The following is a 20,446-nucleotide window of genomic DNA, read 5'->3' on the forward strand; positions in this document are numbered from 1 at the left end:
AAATCTGAATATGGAGACTGCACCTAAAAAAGACATTGAGCTTCTTAGAAGTATCCAGAGATGGGTAGCCCACCTGGTGAGATTAACAAAAGGGCATCCATATGAAGAAAAACTTTGAATACATGGGCTATATAACTTGGTAACTAGGCACCTTACAGGGGTCCTGATTTAGATCTATTAGGCTTTGAAAGGGGATTGTAAAATGACTGATGGTGAAATTTTCATTGTTATAAGTGATTTCAGAACTGGGAGCCATGAATTTAAATTATGGGTGAAGAGTTTTAGGCTGCATTGTTGAAGTTTTCTTTTAGCCAATGAATTGTTAATTCTTGGAATAAGTTACCTCACTGAGTACTTGAAGCTGCCAGCTTGTTGAGATTCAGGTGCCAGCCAGATAAATATCCACACGAGGAGGCGAAGCATGGGTAGTTTATTACTTTATTTTAGTTATTTATTTATTTTTATTATTATCTTATTTTATTTTTTGGCTGGTGCAGCAAAAATCTGGGTTTGTAATGCATTGTTTGTCCAGTACTCTCTCCTCTCTTTGTTTTTCTAGTTTATAATTAAGCCCAAAGAGATACTGAAGCATTGTCATTTAAGACAAGATTATCCAGCTTGATATAATGAGTAAATATTTACTCATTTTTATGTCTTTTGCATTGTTAGGTGTTTTTATTACTTTTCGAAGTTAATGCCAATGCCATCCCCTTTACACAAGATCCAACTGTTCTATGATATCATCTTTCTTGTAATTCTGGATGACAATTGAACCATCCAGATTTAAGTCTTCTTGTGGAACCAGTATGTTTTTCTGTTGGTGTTCCATCTCTGCAGCCAGATGTGCAAGAGAATACTTCATTGATAAGTTGGTTGTAAATTTAAATGATGTTTTCTTTCCATTTTACCTGATGAGTCCTCTGATTTAATTTCTCCGAAAGCATTAATCTTGTCCAGCAGAATGCTGGAAAAGACCACTCTCCCTGCACCTAGAATTCATATAAATAAATCATCTGTGGTACTATTCTGACCTAGAGATGGCTTTGAACACAAAGTTTTGCTATTCAGTATCATTGTTTGTTTAGTTTTTAGGAGCATTAGCAACTAAGGCCATATTGCTCCAGGAATATGCGGTGGTCATTCCCTTGACCTTTCCACATCCTCCGTATTTGGTGGTGACGAGCTCGAACCCCGGTCTAATCAAGAAGCGTGTGCTACGCACTGCTGCTCCTTCCCTAGTCAGTATTAATACAACAACTAGATTCACAGGAGAATCACCTGTAGCAATTCCCTGATTAATCATACTATCCTGTGTTATAATAATTTCACCAATTTAGTTATTTCTGTAATTATAGCTAAAATTTAAAATGACAAGAAATCAAATTAGACTTTAGTACACTATGATACACTACATTGAACAAAATACACTTAATAGAATGATGAAATATTCTACTTTACAATTTTATATTGGATGATGACAATATTAAATTGTAAATATTTATTTTCCTATACATGTTTCATTTGTATTAGTATTAGCAAAATAATGTAAGAAAGCAAAGCAGTAATGAAAAAAAAAAAAAAAAAACTTTTTACTGACCTCATTTGCCCATTCCTTCTAATGATTTGTTCAATTCTTCCTAAATATATTCAAAGTACCCACTTTTCAACAGCAGGTGGAAGTTTATTCCAGCACTCAGTTACTCTCTGGCTGAAGGCAAATTTCTGCATATTTGTTCTGCAACCCTCCCTTTTAAATTTAAATTTGTCCTGTTCTGCATGGTGTCTGAGAATAAGTGAAGATTTTATTAATGTTTAGTTTACATAATCTGTTTAAAGCCCTGAACACTTCAATTTAGGCCATGCAAATGCCTATTTTCTAGACATTGAAATATACAGAATTTGTCTTCCTTGGTGAGGCCATCCTTTTGTGCACCTTAATAATCTTGTTCTTCTATCGACCTTTTCCAGCAGTTCTGTGTTCTTCCTGAAATGAAGTTTCCAGCAAGTTGCCTAGTAGTATGTGATGTAAGAAGCAAGTTGTGTTTGCTTCAGTAAAATTCTTCATTAAATCTATTATGTTGTAAATTTTTGATGTTTTCTTTTTATTTGTTAACGAAATTTATTTTTTTGTTAATAAAGGAACCACTTTAAAAAATTTCCCTTTTTTTATAAAGAAAACTGTACACATCTCCACATTGAAGAATAGTTTTATTTGAACAACATCTATTGACTCCTCGCTATGAATCCTCTTCATTTGACATGATAATTAAAATATGGTTACATTAAAAAGTTAAATTTAAAATTATTAGATAACAATAAAATTACCTATGGTTATATGTTACCAGTAAACTTTGGTGATGATGACTGCCCTCTAAATGGTCATTGCAAGAATTCAGATGATCATTTAGAGCTCAGTTACCAGCCCAGAAGTTCATTAAAAAAAAAAAGAAATGGACCATAATCTGCCACACCGGTCCACTGCGGGTTGGCAGATTGACCGTATCTAGCAGTCAGGGGCTTGAACCCCCAGTCTACTCAAGGAGCATGTGCTATTGCACTCCCGCTCCTGACCACTCTGCTATGGAGGCCTCAGTAGAAGTTCATTAGTAAAGTATAGCTGTAAGTAGTAGTATTATTGTTTTCTGTTAATCATGGCAGGTTGATGTAATGACATTACAATTAGCAAATGTGAGTTTCTGAATTTAACTTGATTGTTTAGGTTTATTTCCAGTTATTCTGACAAGAACTAGTTTAGGATATATTGATTTGTGTAAATATTTTATTCTCGTGCTGTATCTTTCAATTTATTTTAAAGTTGTAAATACAGTACATTTTTAAAACCATTTTATTTCTTAAATAGCCGAGAGTGTACAATTACTTTGGCAAATTCAGGAAAAGAATTGGTTTCAAAAGTTGACATAAGTCTGCAGACAAAACTAGAAAAAGGTATGTTTTATTATTATTTATTATTAGATATTAAGTGTAAAAAGAAATAGTTAGCATATCCTGGAATTACCTCTATCATATAAGAATATCCAGATAAAGGAACCACTTAGTGGCAGTGATCATGATGTATGGGTGTGGCATATACTTAAAAATATAATTACTGTCAAAGACAAGGGGAAGGAGTTTTGCTTTCATAAAGGTGACTACAGTGGTCTTAGTTTTTAAATTCCTTTTAGTGGGACTAAGTGATTGTTGCCAACTGTAACTTCTAAATAGGAGGCATTCAGGGAAGTAATCATAGAAGAGATTAATCTTTTTATACCAAGAAAAGAGATATAGTTCAAAGTTTAGACCTAAGTTGATGTTAGATGAACTGAGGAGAGTATTGGCAGAAAACAAATATGCATGGAATGATTATAAATTATCAGGGGATATGGAATCCTACAGCAAGTACAAACTAATCTGCAGTCAGGGGGTTAGGCAAGCTAAGGCTGATTATGAGTAGTCCTTGGCTAAGAATACAAATAAAAGTAAAAAAAGAATTCTTTGCTTATGTTAATACTAGAAAAAAAAGTGATGAACAATATTGGCCAACTAGATATGAATGACATAACTATTGATGATCCTGTTCGGATTGCTGACAGACTAAATAAATATTTTGCATCTACATTCATATATGAAGAAGTTCTTAAGTACACCAAATTATAACTGGGAGCTAAACAGTTTTGTTTACCTGAGAAGAAAATAGAAGAAAAATTGCTGAAGCTAAAAAGTAAATATGGCATATGGAACTGTGATGGGATCTATCCAGTTATATTTTAAAAAAGCAGCAAAAGAGGTGTGCAAACCAATGACCATAATTATGAGAGCATCCTTGGACTCGGGGTTCTTACAGACTAGAGGTAATTGCAAATGTGTCTCCTGTTCACAAAAAGGGGTGGGGGGAGATGTGAGCAATTATAAAACTAAGCTTGACTTATATTCCAGGGAAAATAATGGAATCGGTGGTTAATGGTTAAAGAAGTATTAAAGGATCATCTTAACAGGAATGGAATTATATGACAATCACAGTATGGGTTTGTTTAGTGGGGGGAATCCTGTCTGACCAATCTGATTAGCTTCTGAGACACAGTTACAAAGGAATAATGTAAAACTAGAGAGCATAATACGTAGCACTGTATTAGGAATCTGTTAGCTTAGTAGAGTATTATCAGTTAAACAAAGAAATGATTAATCTTATTAAATTTCATTGCAAAATATGAAATTTTTGCGGACATTTCGGGAACAGAATATGATCTAGCCAAAGAGGATGTCTTTGTGTGTGTGCTAGGTGCCTAGAGTGCCAAGAAATTGGACACCAGCTCAGTGTTCTGATGGGTGTCTATGAGAGTTTGAGGAGTAGGGTAGATGTCCTCAAAGAAATTAATATGGGGATCCCATCAAGGCCTCAGCTGCACAACTCAATGCTGGGGCTCACTCCTGTGCATCAGGCAACACAGCGGCAATTTCCAAGGCAGAATGTTCTGGTTCCACAGGAACTAGTTATTGTTGGTGACTGTATTGTCAGGGAGACAGGGAATATATTATGCAAAAAGGATTGGTGGAATAGGATCAGGGTATGTCTACCAGGGAGCAAAAGTTGATGACATTATAGAGCAGATATCATCTTTTAAGTGCACAAAAGGTGATATTGTTGTACACATTGGCACTAATGACATTAAGAGTAAGAGATCTGCAGATGTACTTAAGTACAGGTCATGTTGGAAAAAAAGTAGTAGTAGTAGTAGTGACATGTGATGCCAGAAAGCAAGTGTATGAGCTTATGCAGCATCAGCCAAAAAAAAAAAAAAATCACACCATTCCCTCCAAATGCCTGTCCAGTTCCTCCTTAAATTTATTTAACTTGTCAACTTCCACAACGACAGATGGAAGTTTGTTCCAGCAATTAACCACCCGCTGGCTAAAGGCAGATTTCCGCACATCTATTCTACATCTGTCTTTTCTTAATTTGAATTTATGCCCCCTTAGGTTCGTAATCTGAACAAGTGGAAGGATCCCATCAGAATTCAGCATGCTCAACCCATTCAAGGCCTTATACACCTCAATCAGATCAAGTCATGAGTTAGGGTTAAATTTGAAAGTGTCTGCAATTCTGCCCAGACACAATAGAAGGGAGTATATGATGAGAGCCTTGTCAATCAATTCAGCACTGGAGAGATTGTGCAGGGATCATGGGGTAGATTTTTTCTGTGTGGTCTGTGCTTGCTAACAAGAGAGAATGCTTCTATAGGGATGAGGTACACTTGAATAGAAAGGGTGCAAGAATATTTGCTAATGCTATCGAGGCAGTTTTAGGTGGGTCGGAAAACTGCTAGCTTGGAGGGTTTCACAGAGTAAATGATTAACAGTGGCCGCAGTCAGAGGTCAAAGTGATTCTTGCACTGCTTCTATTAGAATGAGCAGCAGCCTGGAAAGCAAGGTGCTGGGGATTTCCAGGACTGCTGGGAGTCATCGTGGAACAAGTAAATACACAGGCTGTGTTAGGATAACTAAAAGTAGAGATAGGTGCAGGTACACTTGCATGCACACCAATGCTAGAAGTATAGTTAATAAATTTGAAGTGCTGGTCAAGGCTTTAATGGTGGATATTGTTGGGATATCAGATACATGGTGTCACACAGATATAAGCAGTGCGGAATTGGAATTTTGCGAGTACAATGTGTGCAGAAAGGATAGACAGGACAAGAAAGGAGGAGGAGTTATGCTGTTAGTTAAGAAACACATAAAATTATGGAAGTGCATCCAATTGACATTGGTGGACAATGCAATGTTGAGTCAATGTGGTGTGACACAAGTACTGCGAAAGGAAAAATGAAAGTAGTTTTGTGTAATAGGCTTAATGAATCTGATGAGTATAATGAACAGTTGTGCAGAGAAATAGAGGGGGCCAATAAATCAGAATGTCTTATAATTCATTATTTTAACTTTCCGGATATTGACTAGAACTTGTGGGTTGGTCGGTCGCACACTAGCAAGATTTTGTGGATTTATTGGATGATTGTTTTCTACAGCAACATGATCTTCCGGCAACCAGAGGGAGTAATACTCTTGATATGATTATGAGCAGTGATTATTCATGTATTAAGAATTTTCAGATATAGGAACCACTGGGTGACAGTGATCACAGTGTTCTGATGTGGGATTTACTTAAAGATATAACTACCATCGAGGGTAAAGGGAGGGGTTTTTGCTTTCGTAAAGGTGACTACGGTGGTCTCAGATGGTTTTTAAAAATATACAGTGGGATCAACCAATGATGTTACCAAGGGTGAATTCTAAATGGGAAGCCTTCAGGGACTTAATCTTGGAGGCTACTGGGCTTTTCATACCAACTAAGGAACACTGTTCGAGGTTTAGGCCTAAATGGATGTCAGATGAATAAATGAGGCTCGTGGCAGAGAAGAAAAATGCAGGGGATACATATAAATTTTCAGGCGACACAAAAACCTGTGACAGATATAATTGCAAATTGTTACAATGAGTTATATCTGTCACAGGTTTTTGTGTCGCCTGAAAATTTATATTTTTTGTTGGGAAGGCGAAGGCAGATTACGAGAAATCTTTGGCAAAGGATGCAAAGAAAAACAGCAGAGTTCTTTACTTGTGTAAACTCTAGAAGGAAAGGGATGAATCAGATTGGTCCACTTAACATAGATGGTTCGACTATTGATGATCCTGCTCAGGTAGCTGATAAACTGAATGAATATTTTGCATCCCCTCCTTGAATATCTCCTCATTCACACATGAGGAGTTATTCAAGGAGGGAAATGCCAGAAGTGTAGAAACTCTAACTGGGAGCTAGGTGATTTTGTAATAATTGAGAGCAAAGTGGAGGAGGAATTTTTGAATTTAAACATGAGGAACGCACCTGGAGTGGATGGGATCTATCCAGTTATATTAAAGGAGGCAGCAAAGGAAGTGAGCAAACCCTTAGCCATAATAATGAGAGCTTCCTTGGACTCGGGGTGGTCCCCACGGACTTGAGGTGTGCAAATGTATCCCAAATTCACAATTGGGGTTCAAAGGGTGACGCGTAACTATCGATCTGTTAGTTTAAGTTGTGTTCCGGGGAAAATAATGGAGTCACTGGTTAAAGAAGAATTTCAGTAATGTTTAAGACACAGCATGGATTTGTTAAAGGGAGGTCTTGTCTGACCAATTTGATTCGATACCATGATATGGTCAGAAAGGAACTGGATACAAAAAATAATTTTGATATCATATACTTGGATTTCAGGAAAGCTTTTGATACTGTTGCACATGAAAGACTGCTGTACAAATTGGAGCGTTATGGCATTAAGGGCAAATTGTTACAATGCATAAAGGGATGGTTGAGTGGGAGACAACAGTGAGTGGTAATCAGTGGACACTGATTTTCATGGGCTAACGTTATTAGTGGAATTCCCCGGCATTCAATGCTGGGCCCATTGTTGTTTTCTGTATTCATCAATGATATTGATGAGGGTATATCAGGCTTAATGTCTAAGTTTGCAGATGATACAAAGGTTGACAAGGTTGTAAACGACAGTAACCTACTGCAACAGGATCTAGATAAGTTGCCCAAATTGAGCTGAAAAGTGGCAACTGAGGTTTAACATTGGCAAATGCAAAGTGCTGCATATGGGTAGCAGTAAACCAAGAGAAACATACCAACTGTGTGGTACTACACTCAGGGAAGTGGAGAATGAAAAATATATGGGAGTAATTGTACAATCAGATATGAAGTTCTCTGAGCAGTGCAGACCAGCTGCCAGAGCAGGTCATGGAGTCTTCTCAATGGTATATAGGAATTTTTCTAGCAGGGACAAGGAGGTAATTATCCTGTTGTACAAGTCAGTGGTCGGGCCATGCCTTGAGTACTGTGTACAGGTCTGGAGGCCTCATTTTAGGAAGGATGTAGAGTTACTAGAACGAGTACAAAGAAGGGCAACAAGATTGGTGAGAGGAACAATGGAGTGCTCTTACCAAGATAGGCTTAAGTTCTGCACATTACAGCGCCTGGAGACTAGGCACCTGTGAGGTGATCTGATTGAGGTGTATAAAGCCTTGAACAGGTTGAGTGCGCCCAATGCTGATTGGATTCTTCCTCTTGCTGAGATTACGAACCTGAGGGAGGCATAGATTCAAATTGAGTAAAGACAGTTGTAGTATAGATGTGTGGAAATTTGCCTTTATCCAGCAGGTAATTGATTGCTGGAACAGTCTTCCATCTGTTGTTGTGGAAGTTGATAGCTTAAATAAATTTAAGGCTGAGCTGGACAGTGGAGTGAATGGATGAGTGAAATGGCAGGGTTTTTTTTTCTTTTTTTTTTGGCTGATGCTTCATAAGCTTGCTTTCTTGCATCGTATGCCTCAACTAATGCTAAATAGTATAGAAATCTAGCAAAAAAGGTTTAGGGACTCCTTCAAAAATGGGGGGGGGGAGTTCGTGGAACCCTTTACATCTATGCACGTTTCTGTGTGTGTGTATATATGTATATGTATGAACACTGGGTTTTCTGAGAAGAAAATTCAATTCATAATTTTATGTTTAAAACAACTCAACTTTATTCTTATTTTTATATAAATATTTAATAATAACTTTATTTATCATGAATTTGCTATAATAGAATAAATAATTTGACCAGTTCAGAGGGTCATTGTGTGGACCCCCTGGAACTGTTCAATGACCCCCAGGGGTCCGCAGACATTAATTTGGGAACCGCTTTGTTAGCACATCCAGAAGCTTAATTTTAAATGAGCTAAATAGTAAAGAGCAGCTACAAGACCTCTCTTTTTGATTCTCACTGGAATTTTTACATTCCTGCCATCTTATGTATCTCTTCAAGTATGAATCAATATGACAAGCTGAGAGGCTGGTTCTTCATAAGTTTTGTAGTTTCTTTTTTATTTTGTTTTATTTTATTTTATTTTTTGTGGTTTATAGATTTTATACTTTTTTCTTTATTTTGTAAACCTCTGTAACTTAATTTAAAAGAAAATTGTTAGAAAGGTTTTTCTTTTAAATTAACTCTTGTTACCTAAGTTCAGTTTTATAGAGCAGTGATTCTTAGTCTTTCCAGTGCTGTGAATCATCTGTCAATTGAGCAAATTTTATGAAGATCATTAATATCTTTTAATGTCTTTCTATTTTATTAAAATAATAGAAATAATCTTTATTATTATGGAAGTGCCAATAGCTTGGATTCAAACAGTTAATAACTATGAAACATGTTTCTTATAAAAAAAAAATAAATAACCAGCCTTTTATTGCTTTTAAAAACTGGAATCAGTTAATTGATCTTTAATAAATGCATGAACCACTTCTTAAATACTCTTGGACTAAAGGTTAAGAAGTGCTGCTATTTAGTACATATTTTTTTTATTTCACTTAATATTATGAAATAAAGTATGGATTTTATTGAGTTTGTTTATTGTCTACTATTCATTAGCATTAGTTGAGGCATATGATTCAAGAAAGCTTATAGAGCAACAGCCAAAAAAAAAAAAAAAAAAAAAACACCCTTCCCATTTCATCCATCTGGTCTCCAAATGTTTGGTTAGTTCAGCCTTAAATTTATTTAAGCTATCAACTTCCACAACAACAGATGGAAGGCTATTCCAGCAATCAACTACCTGCTGGCTAAAGGCAAACTTCCACACATCTGTTCTACAACTGTCTTTTTTCAATTTGAATCTATGCACCCTCAGATTCTTAATCTGGGCAAGCAGAAGTATCCCAAAATCATTGAGGATGTTCAAACCATTCAAGGCCTTGCACACCACAATCAGATCACCTTGCAGGTGCCTAGTCTACAGATGCTGCAACTTGCAGAACTTAAGCCTCTCTTGGTAAGAGCACCCCTTTGTTCCTCTCACCAATCTTGTTGCCTTTCTCTGTACTCATTCTAGCAACTCTACGTCTTTCCTAAAATGAGGCCTCCAGACCTGTACTGTACTCAAGGTGTTGCCTGACCATTGCCTTATACAAAGGTATAATCACCTCCTTGCCTCTGTATATCATTGACAAAATTCCATGACCTGCTCTGGCATCTCATCTGTACTGCTCAGAAAACTTCATATCTGACTGCACAATTACCCCAAGGTCTTTTTCATTCTCCACCTCCCTGAGTGTAGTACCGTATATTTGGTACGTTTCTCTTGGATTACTTCTACCCATATGCAGTAATTTGCATTTGTCAATATTAAATTTCAGTTGCCACTTCTCAGTCCATCTACCTAACTTTTCTTAATCCTGTTGCAATAGCATACTGTTTTTATTATCATTAACAACCCTGCCTACCCTGTCTACTTAGACTAATAACATTAGTCCACATAGAACAGTGTCCATTGATTACCACTTTTTGCCATCTCCCACTCAACCATCCCTTTATCCATTGCAGCAACTTGCCCTTTATGTCATACCGCTCCAATTTGTACAGCAGTCTTCCATGTACAACAGTATCAATAGTTTTCCTGAAATCCAAGTATATGATTTCAAAATTATTTTTTGCATCCAGTTCCTTTGTGACAACATCGTAGTATCCATCAAATTGGTCAGACAAGACTCTCCCTTAACATATCCATGCTGTGTCTGAACTATTACTGTAGTCTTGTCTAGGTGATCCTGCATCACTTTAACCCAGTTACTCCATTATTTTTCTCGGAACAGAAGTTAAACTAACAGGTCTATAATTATTTGCATCACCCTTTGAACCCCCTTTGTGAATTGGGGATATATTTGCACATTTCCAGTCCATGGGGACCTCCCTTGAATCTAGATTCAACTCTCATAAGATTCAACGGTTTGCTTACTTCCTTTGCTGCCTTCTTCAATATAACTGGATAGATCTCATCCACTTCAGGTGGGTTCCTCATGTTTAAATTCAACAATTCCTCCTCCACTTTGCTCTGAATTATTACAAAATCACTTAGCACCCATTTAGAGGTTGTACACTTCTGGCATTCCCCTCCTTGAATAACTCCTCACATGTGAATGTATATACAAAATACTCATTCAGTTTATCAGCTACCTGAGCAGGGTCATCAATAGTCAAACTATGTATGTCAAATGGACCAATCTGATTCATCCCTTTCCTTCTAGAGTTTATATAAGTAAAGAACTCTTTGCTGTTTTTCTTTACATCCTTTGCCAAAGATTTCTCGTAATCTGCCTTCGCCTGCCAAACCTTCTTTGTGACTTGATTACCGACTAGCTTATATCTGCCACAGGTTTCTGTGTCACCCGAAAATTTATGTGCATCATATGCATTTTTCTTCTCTGCAATGAGCCTCATTTATTCATCTGACATCCATTTAGGCTTAAACCTCGAACAGTGTTTCTTAGTTGGTATGAAAAACCTAGTTGCCTTCAAGATTATGTCACTGAAGGCTTCCCATTTAGAATTCACACTTGCTAACATCATCAGTTGATCACACTGTATAGAATTTAAAAACCATCTGAGACCACTGTAGTCACCTTTACGAAAGCAAAAACCCCTCTCTTTACACTTGATGGTAGTTACATCTTTAAGTAAATCTCACATCAGTAAACTGTGATCACTGTCACCTAGTGGTTCCTTTATCTGCAAATTCCTAATGCATATGTCATCACTGCCAAAATAATAATGCTGATAATCAGATTAAGAGTTTTACCCCCTCTGGTTGCCCCTTGAACATGCTGCTATAGAAAACAATTCTCCAATAAATCCACAAAAGTCTTGCTAGCATGCGAGTAACCAACTCACAAGTTGCAGTCAATGTCTGGAAAGTTAAAAACCCTCATTAAAAGACATTCTGATTTGCTGGCCCACTATTTCTCTGCTCAATTGTTCGTTGTACTCATTAGAGTCATTAGGCCTGTAACACACTCCTGCTCTCATTTTCCCTTTCCCAGTGTTTATGCCACACCAAACTGACTCAACATTGCACTGTCCACCCATGTAAACGGATGCACTTTGTTAGATTTTGTGTTTATTAACAAACAGCATAACCCCTCCTCCCTGACTACCCTGTCTATCCCTTCTGTACATATTTTACTCCCAAAATTCGAGTTCTGCACTGCTTATATCTGTGTGCCACCATGCCTCTGATATCCCAACAATATCTGCCTTTGATGCCATAATCAGCACTTCAAATTCATTAAATTTATTTGGTATCTTCTAGCATTGGTATACATGCACCTATTCTTACTTTTAGTTACCCTAACACAGCCCATGTATTTATATGTTCCATGATTATTCTCAGCAGCTCCTGAAGTCCACAGCAACTTGCTCTCTAGGCTACTGCTTGTTACAGTAGAAGCAGTGTAAGAATTGCTTTTGCCTCTGCCTGCAGCTACTGTTAATCTTTTAGTCTGTGAATCCCTTCCCAAGCTAGCAGTTTCCAACCCACCTAACACTGTTTCGTAGCATCAACAAATATTCTTGTGCCCTTTTTTGTTTAAGTGTATCACAACCCTGTAGAAGCAGTCTCTCCTTTTAGCGAACACAGACTACTCTGAAAAAATTCTACTCCTAATGAGCCTTGCACAATCTCTCCAGGGCTGAATTGATTGATAAAGCTCTCATCACATACTCCCTCCTATTGTGGTCAGAATTGCAGACATTTTCAAATTCAACTCTAGCTCGCGACTTTTTTTCAACATTGAAACATCATATACTGTATTGGCCCTATATGCATGTAATATTGAAACATATAGATATATATAGTAGATTCCAGTTATTTGGGACACTTCGGGACCAGTGTATTTTTGGACCAATTAAGCGGCTGCCCCAATTATGCGAAGTTTCACATAAATAGTTAAAAATACAGTGGACCCCTGCTTTACGATTGATTCTCTGTACAATCAAATCACGTTACGATGGATTCGCAATTGCAAAGTACCGTTCACTATACAATATGTAGTAAGTACCAGTCATTGTGATCACGTTTGTAAATAGAATTTTAATTCTATTAAGCAGCGATTCTAATTAGCAAAAATAGGAGGAATATTATCCACAAGCTATAAAAGTAAAGATATATTAAGTACAAATATACACTTTATTACTTTACCAATTAAAAAATTAAATGATACATGAAAATCGGAAGAATATTTTCCACAGGTTAGCAAAATGAAAATAAATTTACACTTACGTGCATAGTTATTATTTTTTTATTATTAGAAAGCCTGAGGCTTAAGCTGCACCACCAGCCAAATAAAAATTCCTGAGTTAGCATTAGCATTAGCATTAGCAGAGGCATTTGATGCAAGAAAGCAAGCTTATGCAGCATCAGCCAAAAAAAAAAAAAAAAACCCCACTTCCACTTCACCCCTCTGTTCGTTCAAAATACCTGTCCAGCTGAGCCTTAAACTTATTTAGGCTATCAACCTCCACCACAAGGGATGGCAGTCTGTTCCACCAACCAACCACCCGCTGGCTAAAGGAAAATTTCCGCACGTCTATCCTACATCTGTCTTTCCTCAATTTGAATTTATGCCCTCTCAGGTGATTTTTCTGAGCTAGAGGAAGAATCCCATCAGCATTGAGCATGCTTAAACCATTCAAGGCTTTATACACCTCTATCAGATCACCTCGCTGGTGCCTAGTCTCCAGACACTGTAATTTGCAAAACTTAAGCCTTTCTTCGTAAGAGCACCCCTTTGTTCCATTCACTAATCTTGTTGCCCTTCTCTGTACTCGTTCCAGCAGCTCTACATCCTTCTTGAAATGAGGCCTCCAGACCTGTATACAGTACTCTAGGTGTGGCCTGACCATTGCCTTATACAATGGAATAATCACCTCCTTATCCCTGCTGGAAAAATTCCTGTATATCATTGACAATACTCCATGAGCTACTCTTGCAGCCCGTCTGCACTGCTCAGAGAACTTCATATCTGCCTGCACAATCACCCCCAAGTCCCTTTCATTCTCTACCACTGTCAGTGTAGTACCACAGAGTTGATACGTTGCTCTGGGGTTGCTGTTTCCCATGTGTAGTACTTTACATTTGTCAATGTTAAACTTCATTTGCCACCTCTCAGCCCATCTGCTCAACCTTTCCAGATCCTGTTGCAGCAGCATAGTGTCAGTAGTGTCCTTGACACTACTGATTTAATTTAATTAATTAATACTTAATTGATTTAGTTTAATTAATACATACTCTAATATGTTCATACTAACTACAGTAGTTGATATTTCTGTTCACTGACTTTGGGGGAGGAGTTAAAAATTTAAAACAGTAAAAAAGATAAGCAAACAATAAAAAAGAACGTGGCACACACATATTGCAAGTAACACGATGTGCGCAAGTGAGAATGGAATAACAAGTTACAAAGCTTGAAAATGAAGAAGAGAAGATTCTGAAAATTTATTTTTGTTTTATGATTGAAGATTTCATGGAAGTTTAAACACATTTCACCATAATAACCCACAGAATTCCAGCAGTCGGTATTATTGCAAATTCAACAAGATTGAGTTTAGTATCCATTTATACAAGAAATATGCATTTAGTCAAAGCTTCATAAAGAGACGGCACTCACCTCAATAATCCGTTGTGGTTATATGTAATCATAAAACAGTAGTGTGAGAAAACATTGGTTAACTAAAAACGGTGTTTAAAAAACGCGGTAAGGAAGCGTGGTTTAAAAAGAGTAATTGAAAAAACTTAGCCTAGAGGTGAAGGGGTGCACCATATCATCCTCTAGTTGTCGGAAATTATCTATATCTGAAATTAAAATTAAAAAAGGATTAAGGCCAATAGTCGAGAACGATGAACTTTCGATGGTTCATCTTCAGTTAGCGATAGACACTCATAACCACAATCCCTCAGTTGATACCGCAACAACCATTTTCAAATTAAATTCAAATCATAAACTCCTTCTATACAAAACCCTTGTAATAGAATGGTATCATCTCAACACCAATCTTGATGTCTTAAACACAAAACTTATGGTTACCTTGTCTGCCATTTAGAATCTCACACGAATTAAATTACCACGTGTCCAGCACAACGTTTCGGGTACTTAAGATCTACAGTAACCTTTTCACTCTTCTTTTTATCGCCAACCGAAGATGAACCATCGAAAGTCCGTCGTTCTCGACTATTAGCCTTAATCATTTTATAATTTTAATTTCAGATAATTTCAGACAACTAGAGGACGATATGGTGCCACCCCCTCCTCCTCCTCTAGGCTAAGTTTTTTTCAATTACTCTTTTTAAACCACGCTTCCTTATTTCGTTTTTTAAACACTGTTTTTAGTTAACCAATGTTTTCAGACAACTAGAGGATGATATGGTGCACCCCTCCTCTTCTAGGCTAAGTTTTTTCAATTACTCTTTTTAAACCACACTTCCTTATTGCGTTTTTTAAACATCATTTTTAGTTAACCAATGTTTTCTCACATTTTATGATTACATATAACCAAAACGGATTATTGAGGTGAGTGGCGTCTCTTTATTAAGCTTTAACTAAATGCATATTTCTTGTCATGAACTTTGGCATTTTAAGCTTTTGCTAACTCTTTTATGTATCCTTTTATAATAAATAGGTTGCACTAACAGAAAAGCCCAATAAATAGGGGACTGTTAATTGTTTTTATTGTTTTATCGTTGTGACCTCCAGAAATCCGTAAGTATATGGCAACATTTCTTACAGGTTGCATCAGATAAGGTTGATACACATAGGTAATGACGTAATATTGCATCCGCTGTTACTTTCAATTATATAAACACGCTCTGCAAGAGTTGCAGTCGTCCTTGCTTGTGTCAGGATGGCGAGTTATGTGCAGTTGATGCCACGAAGAAATAGTGCTATTGTTGCTTTATGTGAAATGTTCTACTCGTCGTATTGCTTATAGAGCTGACCGGGCTAGCCGGGTGGGTAAAGTGCCTGTGTGGCAACCCAAAGGTCGTGGGTTCGAATCCCACCTCGGGCTTGGATCAGAGCAGAAAATACAAAAACCTTGGGAGGTGCATTATGGCCACAGAAGCCGATGTGCCAACAACTAACAAAAAAAATAAATAAAATAAAATAAAATAAAAAAAATCCTTATAGAGTGTCTTGTAATCAGTCGACAGTGAGTAGATTTCTTATCCAAACTCAAGAATACTGGTTCTGCTGATGGGAAAAAAGAACTGGATGCAAACGAATCTCTATGCCAAAACAGGACCACGTTTTGAAGCGGTTATGCCTATAAACCTCATCTGAGCTTTGTTGAAGTGCTTCTGCCTTAAAAACCATAAAGGTTTTTCGTCTGAACTGAACAGAGAATGGGAAGAACATAGAGGAGTGGTAGCAAGTGCAGTAACAGTGAGAAGATGCTTCTTGAAAAATGGACTTGTAGCCTGTTGTCCTAAGAAGAAGCCCCCTCCTCACACAAAAAATGAAAAAGGCCCAATTAATTTGGCATAAGGAGCATGTGAAATGGATCCCGGAGCAGTGGAAATCAGTTATAGTTATTTTCTCGGATGAGGAGAAATTCAACCTGCATGGTTCTGATAGGAGACAAGCGATTCACCGTAGACGTGGTGAAGGATACCATTGCTGCCAACCATTAGAGACCATTTCAACTTGCCAAGTAACTGCATCTTTCAGGAGGACTCTGCCCCTTGTCAACGGGTGAAAAGTGTAAGTAGGCACTTCTGTAGTTACTTTAGTTTCATTTTCTGCATTAGAGGTTCGAGTAATGTGTTTACATTTGTTACAGGTGAAAAAATGGTTGGAAGAATGGTCCATTACAGCTGTTAGCTGGCTAGGAAACAGCCCAGCTGGACCTGAATCCTATAGAGAACTGTTGGCATTGTGTGGAATCTGCAGTTGCCAGAAAGAAACCAAAGATCCTTTGTGAACTTCAAGAAGCCATAATTCGTGTTTGGAACCATGAACTATCAGTTGATTATCTTCAGAAATTGATCTTGTAAATGCCTCAACAGTGTGCTGCTGTCATCAGGGCCAGAGGCAGTTCAACTAAATATTAGTTTGCACCTGATGAACTTTTCATTTCGTTTTCCATTTAAAATGATAAACTGAAGCAAATTGAGGGTTTCTGATAACATTTCAGCCATAATTGTCGTGTTTACCAAAACTGTTGTATAAATGTTGCAAATGATCATTTTGGAATATTTTGAGAGCACCTGTCAAATATTACTTAGCTTTATTTTAACTATTAATAAATATCTTTTGTTTATATTTCTATTTGTGATGCTAGTCATTAATGTAACGTACCATCACGAAAAAAGGTTATAAATGTGAAATTCCTAGGTGTATGTATAGAAGTTTCTGATTTTTTTTTTTTTTTTTGATTATGCCACTTAAGTTTATCTCTCTTTTTTTTTATGTTTTTTAGCAAAAGAAGCAGTATTCTTTACATGGAGTAAAGAGAACCTTGAGACACAATTACCTATATCTTCTGGAAGTTCAGCTAGTTTCACCCTTTACATTAATGCCCTTGGAGAATTTGTAAGTCGTGGAAGGCAAGGAGAAAAGTCAGGTAAAAATTTAAATTTGTAACGTTAACAGATTACATTTTGGCACTTTTCTTTAAATAATATTTTTTATTATTGATTACTCTAACTCAGTTAAAGTTTTTAGATATAAGCAGAAAAAATGCAAAGAAAAAGGTGATAATTATTGATCAAATTAGAAAAGATTCTTAATACAAGTGAATAGATAATAGTTTTTAATCATTCCACCTACAAAAAGCTTTTTTTAGTTTTCTAGCAAGATTACTGTTATTCTGGATTTCAGTCTTTTTTTTTTTTTTTTTTTTTTACCATTTTTCAAATACATCTGATATATTTTATTTATTAATGTGAACTATATTTTATTTATTAATATGAAAATTTCTGTTAGGTAGCTCTGTTTGTGTTTAGCATATGGAACATTAATAATGCATTCATTGTACAAGAGAAAAATATTTTATACCTGGATAAAGCCTTATTTAATTTATTAAAAATAAATTTTCTTACTTATTTTTTTTATTCATTAAATCATATGTAAATGGATGTTTTTATGCTTGCGAACAGTTGCATTATTTTAGATATAAATAGCAATGCCATGTGACTAAATAAAGATGACATATTATTTTCAAGAGTTTATGGACACCTACTGGTATATTCCTTTCTATTTCCAAGTTAGATAAATCTGGAAAAAAAAAAAAATATGGAAAGTTTTTGGTCAGAATTGCAAATGCTGCATTGGATATTGTATGTTAACTTGTGACCATGAGTTAACATACAATATCCAGTTTTCTTCTGGCTATGAAGGGCTTGTACACCAATACTGTTCAGTTCCTCTTGTACAATAAAGAACATTTATATGTTCAGAGTACCTTTTTTACTTTGGTTTTGGTAAAACAGTCTTCCTATGACTGTAGTGGATCATGCTGATCTTTATTTAGGAAAATGTTTTTTTTTTAATTGGAGATTGCAAAAGAATGTGTGATTTGAACAAACAAAAGCAACAACCATGTAATGGTATGTGACATAACTGCTAGAGCTACGTGGCAATGAGACTGATGATTTAATCCATAATTATAAATTTATGATAAAATTCAAAAAATTGAGTACTTCATAACTGCCTTGACAAGTGATTCTGTTGGATGGAATATCTGTTGCTTTCAAAATTTTACTCCTGTAAGATACTGATTAAGTGACCACTATATAGAATTTTGTGCAAACAAAGCTATTGCTGTTATGGTAGGCCACAATAAAGGCATTTTAATACAGCAGTATTAAAAGAAAATCAAAAGGACCACATTATTATAGACTGTCTCTGTCATTTAATTCATTTACTTGTAGAAAGGGTTGAAATAAGTTTGCCAATGGTTTCTTCCTTGCACCAAAATTGCGGATGTTAATGAGAAATAAGAACTGTCTTATTTGGTGTGAATTATTGATTTTAAGCAAAATTACTATGGACCTGGTCACAAAATATAAAGTTATACTGGGAAAATGTTGCTTGATTAGTCGGTGTTTATTGTGTCTGCAATCCTGCCTTGACACAGCAGGAGGGATTATATAATTATAGCCCTATTGATTAACTTTAGGCTTGATGGGATCTTTTTGGCCTTTTCTAGTTGTAGAAAGAATCTGTTCAGTAATGGAATTACTTCAACAGAGGAGACCTTAAGGAGCTCATTGTTATAGGCTGATACAGCCCCCCTTTCTCCCAGATTACTGGTCTTAGAGGAGTCATTGGAGATGCAGATCCATACTATAGACCAAGATTCTTATTACTTTGAACTGTCTCATTGGGACATACTCTAATTTGGAAAGTTGAGGGTACTACAGAATTTTTTATGATTCTGATACAGTGAGAGCAGGAACTGACCACAGTCCTATTGGACTACAGAAAAATAATGGGAAATTGCTGATTTGCAGTTCAGAAAATGCTACAACTTATAGAAAATTAATGTGGAAAATACTGTCAAAAGTAACTATATGAGATGTCTGATGGACACAAAAAATGTAAAAAGAGACTCCATCACATGTTTGTATACTAATACTAATGCTCAACATCTGATCAATGCTTTATGAGGGTATTAATCAGTTGTTAAACATAGCAGGTCCCCCTCCCCTAAGGTTTTCATGATAGAGAAAACCTTAGGGGACCTGCTATGTTTAACAGTCTTCCTATGTTAGTAGGAAGTCTTCCTATGCTTGTAAGGATAGGAAGTCCCAAAATGCCTGAGAGATTATTGTATTACTGTCTTCTTCTGTCCTGACTTTTGATTTTCTTAACTTTGTTATTTCCATTTCTTATGTTATTAGAAGTATAGAAAATGGATTTGATGAAATTTGATTACTATTATATTGACATCCATTGGTTAAATCAGTGAATGCTAACATAATAGGGATGTCAGAAACATGTTGCCATTCTAATAGACTGAATGCATAATTTGAATGTCCACGTTTGCAAGCAAATCAGAATATCTTATTATGGGGCAGTTTAACTATCTGGACATGGATTGGGACTAGTGTCTAGGACACTTCTTTGCTTACTCATTTAGAATGTGAAATCTTTTTAATGTCTGAGAGTCTGTTAACTTTTTTTAAAAAGTTAACAGTCTCTCAGACATTAAAAACCCCTTGTCACAGTTTTATAGCTTTCTTTCAAGAAGTTATACTATTGTTAAAATTGAAGACAAGCACCTAGATGACCAGATAACTTCCGTATTGGAGTAATGATACATTGAACTTGCCATATGTCTTCTAATCTCTGAAGTTGGCTGTAAGAAAGGTAATCTGGGAATTGGTAAGTCATCACTGCATGGCACTATATGGCAGTAGAGGATGCAGAAAGGTGCTGTGTCTCATCAGTAAATTTCTTTCCTGTCCACATGATAGAGTTTTATGAAGCTTCTAAACCTGTTTAATGTTACATCAATTTCTGCCTTGTTATATCTAAGTAAGCTGGTATCTTTAGTGCTGGCACTGCCTTGAACTTCATGTAAATAGGATTTTTATCTAGATGACATGT

The 20,446-nt window shown here is 36.3% G+C and overlaps 1 protein-coding gene across 1 annotated transcript in view; it reads left to right on the forward strand.

The window, feature by feature from the left end:
* The window catches only part of brun (trafficking protein particle complex subunit brun), a 379,016-nt gene that overhangs the window by 238,862 nt on the left and 119,708 nt on the right, over positions 1-20,446 (forward strand). The window contains exons 17-18 of the mRNA XM_090385832.1: positions 2,861-2,946; positions 17,313-17,456. Of these exons, the coding sequence (XP_090241958.1) occupies positions 2,861-2,946; positions 17,313-17,456 (230 nt within the window). The remainder of the gene's footprint in view (positions 1-2,860; positions 2,947-17,312; positions 17,457-20,446) is intronic.

This window comes from Mastigoproctus giganteus, chromosome 12 (assembly GCF_048544385.1).
Source record: "Mastigoproctus giganteus isolate SK-2022 chromosome 12, ASM4854438v1, whole genome shotgun sequence".
In the NCBI taxonomy this organism is placed as follows: domain Eukaryota; kingdom Metazoa; phylum Arthropoda; class Arachnida; order Uropygi; family Thelyphonidae; genus Mastigoproctus; species Mastigoproctus giganteus.